General features: G+C 37.4%; 1 protein-coding gene across 1 annotated transcript in view; it reads left to right on the forward strand.

Annotated features, from left to right (window-relative positions):
- Positions 1–9,433, forward strand: part of LYPLAL1 (lysophospholipase like 1) — a 35,263-nt gene extending 25,830 nt beyond the window's left edge. The window contains exons 4-5 of the mRNA XM_004751460.3: positions 8,187–8,302; positions 9,093–9,433. Of these exons, the coding sequence (XP_004751517.1) occupies positions 8,187–8,302; positions 9,093–9,332 (356 nt within the window). The 3' untranslated portion in view covers positions 9,333–9,433. The remainder of the gene's footprint in view (positions 1–8,186; positions 8,303–9,092) is intronic.
- Positions 9,434–9,734: the final 301 nt, after the last annotated feature.

Consider the following 9,734-nt stretch of genomic DNA (forward strand, 5'->3'; position numbering starts at 1 on the left):
CCCCCGGGAGACTCAGGGAGCTCACTGCTCCTTCCTCACCAGCTGTCTTCATTTTGCTCAGTGGTGGACATGCTGTGTTTCCCTTTCTTTTTCATAGATTACTTAAACAGAAGTTACTGCTTAATATTTTTCTACTGGTTTTTATACTTTTATGTGTCTATTATGGTACATTTTAAGTGAAGTAAGATTTAAGTGCTATTCGTGACATGTTAATGAAGGAGGGATTCAATGGGAAGTCAAAGAAAAATGCGCTTGAGATTCTGAACAATTTTTATTACACACACACATATGCACCACAGTAATGTTGGGTTTTTTAAAAAATTGTAAAAGGAGGGGCGCCTGGGTGGCTCAGTGGGTTAAAGCCTCTGCCTTCGGCTCAGGTCATGATCCCGGGGTCTTGGGATCAAGTCCCGCATCGGGCTCTCTGCTCAGTAAGGACCCTGCTTCCTCCTCTCTCTCTGCCTGCCTCTCTGCCTACTTGTGATCTTTGTCAAATATATAAATAAAATTTTAAAAAAAATTGTAAAAGGAAAAACTAGAGAATTTTAGGATCAGAAAGGAAAAACATGGAGATAATAGGTACAAAAATTGTTATCCTTATTGATTTTGTTTACTATGGGATAAAATTTCTGGTTTAATATCATACAGTATATGCTCATGGAACCCTTAACTTTAAGATTATATCTGCAACCGATGTAGCTTTGTAAAGCAACACTATTCTCTATATTTGAGTAGGTGGGAGCCTATCCATTGTCTGTGGTTTTATTTTGATGAGTGTTTTTTTCTTTTTATTTTAAAACTTAGTTTTAAAAACAGTTGTTTTAATAATTTATGTTTGCCAAACTGCTTTTGGATAGTGTACCTGGCTTGATCAGGTCAAAGATGGTACTTCTCATACTAAATTTGATCTCCAAATTGTTAATAAAAATGTTAAGTCTTGGAATACCAAGAAAACTTCAAAAATTGTACAGCCCTAATGAGGGAGATGCAGAAGTAAAGTGTTCTAATGCGATGTATTGTGAAAGTGTGTTACAAGGTGCATTGTGAGCAGTCAGGAAAAACAGATGATCTTTGGGAGAGTTAGGGACTGTTTCTTAGAAGAGAGGACTCAAGAGCTGAGTTTTAAAGAATGCATAAGAATACGACTGGTAAACAAAGAGGGAAGCACATTCATGGAAGAAAGGAAGGGCACGGGCATGTTAGAATCTCTCAGGATATACTAGTTTAGTATGCACTCCAGTCCCCAAGGATTATTGAATTAGATGCAGAGAACGCTGTGATGGAATGTGCATTTCAGAAAGCTTATGCTGGCAACGTGGTGGTGTGGTGGTGGGCAGGCCGGTCTGAAGCCTGGAGCATAGCTAGGAGGCAAATGCAGTAGGTCCAAGAGAATGACAGTGATTAACACACCCACTGTTTGCAGATTTAGGGAACACAAAGAAGAATAAGGTTTTTACTGAAGGACAGGATAGTCCACTGCAGGCATTACCTGTGAGAACAAATATTGATTTTCTAGTCATCAGTGGAACTCTATTGCTTTCTTAATGGAAAAAATAAATTAACTTTGGCTAAATAGGAAGAACTAGACAAAAAGTTTACTAACTGTCCTAGTGCTGGGGTCAGAGAGAGGAGATGGTCCAGGAACACCAATGTGTTCTTGGAGACATTAGTGAATCCTCACTCTGTACATTAAGACTATCGGGCATAAGAAAGCTTATTGATTTAATTTTATGTATTTGTACCACTCATGATTCTACAGAGGATGTGATAAAAGTTAGGGGAAATGAGCAGTAAAATAGTGCCTTTAAATCGGTTTCTGATTGTTGCTAATATAGTTATTATAATAAATCAGTTGGTTCAAATCTTGTAGCCTGAGAAAATTATTAATAATGTTATTTTATTCTGTCTTCTTGTTTTATTAACGTGGGGAGTGTCCATTGTGCAGAATGTAAGCAAATTCATGGTACTACATTCTGCCTCTCCGTTAATATCAGCGCTGAAACTCCTTTCCTTCTTGGATGTTTCTGTATAATGTGAGAAATCAAAATGAAGAAAGGTGTATAATTTTTCCCATGTGTACTGCTGTGCTTTAAAAGTACATATAGTAGTAATAGTACTAAAATAGTTCACATTTATTTTACACTTGACAGTTTTTAATTTGCCATTATTATACACATTGTTTTATTTTCAGATAGTGTTTAAATTATAAGGTTGTTTTCATGCACAGTATCTCTTTTGAGCCTTGTGACAGGTAAAACAGGAAATTATTATTCTCATTTCTGATATTTAAAAACAAAACAAAACAACAACAACAAAAAAAAACCTAAAATCCAAAGAGATTCTAGCTAACATAAAATCTAGTTGGGACTAGAACCCAGATCCTTTGACTTCATCACCCTTGTACCAGGATGGGATTCCCTTTTTGGCCACTAGGTGGTGACAATTTGTTAAGACAAAGCTGATAAAATTTAGGGTTTAACTTTGATCTAGGACATCTGGAATCTGACTAATGAAATAACCAGATTACAAGAATTTTGATAATATGAACATACTGTCAGAATTTTGAAGCAGGGAGAATCAAGTAATCCTGGAATTAACACCTGAGTAATTTATGTGGATGTTCTAAATACCCATCATGAGAGAAATGGTTAAGGGAATTATGGTCTATTAATACAATTGAATATTATGTAATTATTAAATACCTTATGTACACATAGAATGAACATTATGAGTGTGTGTTCAAGGAATAAAGTTATGTTTTTTTTTTAATTCTGTTGAAAGACTTAAGTCAGTATAATATGAAAGAAAAAGTAAGGTATAAAAATTATATATTGAGTGTTTAACTATTAAAATTAACTTTAAAAATATGTCAGAATTATGTATGAGTAGTGCAATTTTGGATGACTCATTTATTTCTGCCTGTATGGTGTAAACACTTTATACACTGGATATATATCAGTGTATTAATTTTATAATATTTAAAATAAAGATGAAGGGACAATTGCAATGACCAAGATGAAGATGAGCACCAAAATTTCCCGTCTCCCTTCGTCCTGACCTTACACAAGTTTCTTTTGAAACTTTTAGCTCTTTCTTGAGCTAAAACTTGAGAAATGATAGCAGACTCCTACTTTCTTTTCATATATATATATATGTATATATATCTTCATTAAACAACTTGTGTTTCTTTAACAACAATTAGAACTTTAAGGTCTTGGAAGTCCTGTTTCAACAGCTTTTTTTGGAAGATGATAAGTATTTTGTTTACCCTGTAAATAGCAGAGAAAATAGACAAATAGATATTCCCAAACCTTTTGAGACTTTCACACAGTTTAGTCTGAATAACTATAATATATAAGTTAAATGGAAGAATTGTTGAAATTTGAAGGGAGGGTAGATTTTATTACATGCTAAAAGTTCTGTTTAATTGATGGTAAACTTGAATTTGTAAGTATTTTTTTTCCTCTGGATTTTGTTTTCAGATAGATTAGTTTTCCCAGGATAGTTTTTTTTTTTTTTAAATACATTGTTTCTGTTTTATTTTATTTAAAGAGTTCATAAAAACTAGGTTTATTATTTTTTAACATGTTTTATTCAGCTTGTTAATCTTAAATGTATGTTGAAATGTTAACTCTTGACGTTTTAATACTTTGCCAGCAACTATAAATATACATTGTAACCATTACCTACAATGAGTTTACTATTTGGTATTTACTTATTGAACAGTATATTTTATATTGCATTTTAGACATTTAGATGGAAATTGAATTCAAATAACTAGTCTTTTGTGTTAAATTTCCTTCTATTAGAAAAAAATACACAAAGTCCCTTTTCATAATAAGTTGTGATGCTAAAGGTGATTGAATTGTCAAAGATGACTGGTGAGAAATAGCAGATTACCTCACAAGATTATAATTGGATAAGGGGCTTAGAGTAAATCTTTAAATAATAAGATTTAGTGAGTACATTTATTTTCACTGTGAATTATGAGTATCGAACCTGAGGTTCAGTATCTGCAGGACGCACTCATATCTGTTCATAATGACGTCTCAAATGTGGGAAATGTTTTCTTACCTTTGGTCTTGTTCTTGTTAGACTGGTTTCATTCAAGGGGCTCTGAAACCACACAAAGTGATTAGGTTACCCTGGTCAGTAAGAATGAAATGGTGGAGGGGGAAATTTAATCTGTAAAATTTTCCCAGTATGGATGATTTTAAAATAACTGTAAGTTGTTTTTGCTTACTCATCTGTTTCATACACCTTTTATCTTATGATTTTTAAATATCTGTCATATTAAAAGATCACATTTAATGATCCTACTCTCAACATCTCTTTATGAAATGTTTTCTTTTTGCTCCAATTATGATTTGTGAAGTTTTTTTCAATCATTGATGCAGCTTAGATTACCTGAAACTTCATCGTCCGCTATGATAGTCCTTAGCACATGTGACTATTTAGGCTTAAATTTGAACTCACTGAAATTAAATAAAATTAAACATGTAGTTCCTTAGTCACACTGGTCATAGTTAATATATTCCTTAGGTACATTTGGCAAAAATATAATTCAAGCTCTTGAATTTCTCCAAAAAATAAAACCTTGGTTCCTATAGCCTTAGAATCTATAACATATGGTTTCTTTTAAATCTTGACCATATTTTCACTTTCTGTTCTTCCCCATTATACCTAATCCTGAATCGTCTGCCTTGCAGCCATTGGTATTTTTCTAAGACTCTGATTCTCCTACGTTTGATGTGTAGGTAGAAGAGCTTTTGTACTTTGAGATTGTGTTAGAGGGTCTGGCGCTGAGTCTAAGAACCTTTAATTTTAAGGAGCCAGATTTAGAAATCGGGCTGGGGGACAATAACCATTCACTCCTGCTTTTTTCTAAGCTTTACTTTTTTGCCAGTCAGATCGCCAAAGAGCCACATTCCCTGATGATACAAATTTGCCCCCTTTTAGATATAATTTTATAGAACCACAACTTATATTTATTCATTTATTTGATGAGATACTTACTAGATGCCTGCTATGTGCCAGGCACTTGTTCTAAGCATAGGGAGGGGACATCAGTGACTAAGACAAAAATCCCTCTTCCCATGAACCTTGTAGACTACTAAATGCTAAGGCTTTATGTCCCAGACTTACATAAAAGTCCGGAGCAGAAGAGGCGGTCTGTACGATGTCTGATTTTGAGTTTGATGTTTAATAAAGATCTCCTTGATAAATTCCACCCAGGAATTCAATGCCAGTAGAAGTTTCTAGTAGGATTTGGCATGATTCCTTCTGTTAAAGCATGTGGCCTTGCTCCAAGGAAGCAGTTGGAAGACCAGAAGCACCCATCATCGCTGCTGCCTCTCCATGTTATGTCTCTCTCTCCTTCGGTCTTTACCTCTCATTCTACCAGGAACCCCATCTCTCCCTCCCTCCCATTTTCCCCCTCGTGTTAAAGCTGTAGTTTTATTGTGAACAGTGTGTTTGCTTATAAGCAACCTGGAATTCATTGTGTAAGTAACTTGGAAAAAGAGGGGAGATCTGAAGCGATGAAGGAGGTAATCGTTTGCTAGGATTGGTTCTGTGAGCTTGAGGGCAGTCGGCGGCCATATCCTGGGAGATACGGATTCTTCACCTTAAACTGAAAGTAGACTTCTATCTTTGCAATAGCTCTAAACTTTGAAAGTCCTTGCTGTTTGACGTTGACAAGTGATTGTTAAGCATTTGTATATAATAGGTTTAAAAAACTTTGTGGAAACCCTGGGGCCCCTGGGTGGCTCAGTGGGTTAAGCCTCTGCCTTCGGCTCAGGTCATGATCCCAGGGTCCTTGGATTGAGCCCCGCATCAGGCTCTCTGCGCAGTGGGGTGTCTGCTTCTCCCTCTGCCTCTCCCTCCCCCCCAAATTGTGCTCGCTGTTGCTCTCTCTTGTTCTTTCATTCTCTCTCTCTCTCTCTCTCTCTCAAATAAATACATGCACAGGTAATGCAGTCCAGTGGTTTTTAACCTTTTTGGGAATCTGATGCATATATGCAACTTTCACACTCAATTCTAAGGTGTGTGTGCTGCCTTGTCCCCTGCCAAGCCCATCATGATCTCTCAGGCGTATCTGCATCTGTGGCTGGAGTGGGGGGTTATTTTGAAAGAGCCTTTCAGGTGGTTCTCATCATGGTGAACTTCTGCTGTTGAGGCCCTATTCTTTCTTTCTGGTATGTTGAAAACCACAGATGTAATATTTATCGTACATTGTCATTATTTACATATGATATACTTCTTAAAAATCCAAACTTCACAAGCCTTAGTAATCTTCACTCATACGTTGTATCCTGGGTCCAAAATAATATTATTGCCCTGCCCGATAATATTATTAGACGTTATTAAATAAATAAAATATAAAAACAAAATTTAAAAGCAGTTCTATTTGAGTAAATACTAGAGGACAGTGGAGAGTACATTAAGGTCTCTTACAAACAATCTGGATTCCAAAAGTCCTAGCTTAACAGCCAGAATTAGGGACGCCATCCTTAAACATGTCGCCCAATCTTGGGCCTCGGTTCACTTCGTCCGTAAAAAGAGATTGTAGTAAATTTAAATTTATAGTCTCTCTAAGCATTCAGCTTTACCCTTTGTTAAGTGAAATAAAGCAGGAGGCTGGAAATGAGGAGATCTGGATTCCACACCAGTGTATATTTTTATATTTCCGTAAGTGTGTGGCTGTGTGATTTACTTACTATATTTATTTCTCACAAAATGTAAATAAGACATCTTTTAGCTCTCACTCGAGCAGGGGAGTAGCATTCCAGGTCTCGAGCCTGAAGTTGGGCCCCCACATCTTACACTTACCTCCGTATTCTGTGATGTCCCTGGTGCCTCAGCGAGGACAAGGGTCTGTGTATTTAGTACGTGTGCTGCCGAGGGGAGCACGGGACTGTGTATTTTAGTCTGCCTGTCTTCGGTGGCTAGCACAGTGTTCAGACACATGAAAGACAATAACAGTTTGTTAAATGAATAATTTTTTTTAATCTTTTGAAAAAGTTTGTATAGGTACATGTTTTAATTATACCATCATAAGTCAGTTTCCAAAACAATATTGTAAATCAGAGATATTTTAACTAGCTCACCGAATTTTTTTTTAAGACTTTATTTATTTTTTAGACAGAGATCATAAGGCAGAGAGAGAGGGGGAGGCAGGCTCTGTGCTGAGCAGAGAGCCCGAGGCATAGCTTGATCCCAGGACCCTGGGATCATGACCCAAGCCAAAGGCAGAGGCTTTAACACACTGAGCCTTTCAGGTGGTTCTCATCCATGGTGAACTTCCGCTGTTGAGGCCCTATTCTTTCTTTCTGGTATGTTGAAAACCACAGATGTAATATTTATCGTACATTGTCATTATTTACATATTATATACTTCTTAAAAATCCAAACTTCACAAGCCTTAGTAATCTTCATTCATACGTTGTATCCTGGGTCCAAAATAATATGTGAGGCACCCCTCACCAAATTTTTGATTATCTTCCCTAAAAGATACCTAAACATCTCTTATAAGGCAGGCACGAGAAATGTAACTCTTCATGGTGCTTGGAGCTTGGCAAGTAAGAGAGGTGCATGTTATTAATTCTGGTGGCAGTGGGAGGACTCCTATAATACAAGTATAAGCAAAACGTAAGTGGACATTAGAAGTTTAACACTTGTGCTGACTCGTATTTTGAATTATGATAAATTGTTCAGTCAATGAGCATGATCTCTTTGTTTAATTCCAACTCTTTCTTTTTTAAGATTTTATTTATTTATTTGACAGACAGAGATCACAAGTAGGCAGAGAGGTGGGTAGAGAGAGAGGAAAGGAAGCAGGCTCCCCGCTGAGCAGAGAGCCCTATGCGGGGCTCGATCCCAGGACCCTGAGATCATGATCTGAGCCAAAGGCAGAGGCTTTAACTCACTGAGCCATCCAGGTGCCCCCCAACTCTTTTAACAAGTCTCTTTACCAGTGATGACCTAGATGAACCAGTGTTACTCATTATAAGTATTTTTTTAATGAGCTCGAAAGTAGACTATACTTCTTTTTAGCACTGTATCTCTGTAAAGGTCTCCAAATATTTTACAATATGCATGGAAGCCTGACACAGATGTATCTTGTTTTAAATTATTGTCGCATTTATTCAACTTCTTCTGATAAGTGAATTTTTTGCTTCCTTTAGGAGGATTTTCTATGGGAGGGTGCATGGCAATGCACTTAGCATATAGAAATCATCAAGATGTGGCAGGAGTATTTGCTCTTTCTAGTTTTCTGAATAAAACATCTGCTGTTTACCAGGTAAGTTCCAGATTTTAAAAACAAAAAAAAAACAAACAAGCATGAAATATTCACATGTTGAAACTAAAACGAAATTGATAATTAGGCAGTAACCATCAGTGCACAAAGCACTGTTGGGACTCCATCCCCGATTATATTATTTAATATAGTTATATTAAATAGTAATTCCAGCTGGTCATTAATGTTCAGGAAATGCCATAGAAAGACTATTGTTAAGCTCAGCGTCAAAGGCGAAAGAATAAAAAGAATCTGTACGTAGGTATGATACCTATGTATCCCTTACACCATGATAAAAATATGGGTGATTATAGCGAGGTTTGTTTAGGTCATGAATGTAATCAAAACAGAATCTCTCACATTCCCGATGCCGGTTTCATAGCAACAGGCTAATGCAGGAATGCAGTACATAGCGCTGTAACTTCATACCTACTCTAGAAACAGGTAGGATACAGGAATGAAACCTACAATGTAGTTTTTCCCTTAATTGTCCCTGTCTTCCTCCGTCCTGCCACCCTGTGTGTCTGCTCGAGTCCCACGGTTTCTTCAGGAAATACTCTGCCCACGTTTGAGACAGTCCTCTGTGGGGTCACTGCTGGTCACATCAGACTACCGGTAGCTCCCGTGGTACCTGCGGCCAGCTGGATGCCCCAGACGGCACCACGCCCGCCTCTTTTCTCCCTTGGAATAGTGAAGCTTGGGTAGAGCGGCCCTTTGTCTGCTCGTCTGATTTCGCAGAATCATGTCCTTTAGGGAATTTCTTCAACATTTCCGTTTCCGTATCCGCTCTCAGGCTCTTCGGGACAGCGACGGTGTGCCCCCTGAATTATTTCAGTGCCACGGGGCCGCAGACGAGTTAGTTCTTCATTCTTGGGGTGAGGAGACAAACTCGATGTTAAGGTCCCTCGGAGTGAACGCGAAGTTTCACAGTTTCCCGGGTGTTTACCATGAGCTAAGCAGAGCCGAGCTCGAGAAACTGAAGTCATGGATTCTTACAAAGCTTCCGGGAGAAGTGGAAAGGCAAAGTGAATGAGTCAGGAGAGATTTGCTCATCTACATGTCATGTCTCCATGAAGAGTGGTTTTTACTGCCAAATTACAGTTTGATAAATGATAATTAAAGTATTAATAAATATCACGTGTACTGATTTATTTACTAGTCACTGAAATGCTTAGCTACAGAGAGTAGCATCATCTTATCAATGGCAAACATTAATTTAGACAAACATCTGTGGATTGTTTTTCAGATACATTTGTAAATAATTGGAGACTTTTAAAAAAAATTTTTATTTATTTTTTTGATTTCTTTTCAGTGTTCCAGAGTTCATTGTTTATGCACCACACCCAGTGCTCCATGCCCCACGGCCACCCCTCCAAAACCCTCAGTTAGTTCCTCAGAGTCCACAGTCTCTCAAGGTCCATCTCCCCCTCCGATT

Source organism: Mustela putorius, unplaced genomic scaffold (assembly GCF_011764305.1).
Source record: "Mustela putorius furo isolate JIRA1106 unplaced genomic scaffold, ASM1176430v1.1 tig00000508_pilon_pilon_pilon, whole genome shotgun sequence".
NCBI lineage: Eukaryota > Metazoa > Chordata > Mammalia > Carnivora > Mustelidae > Mustela > Mustela putorius.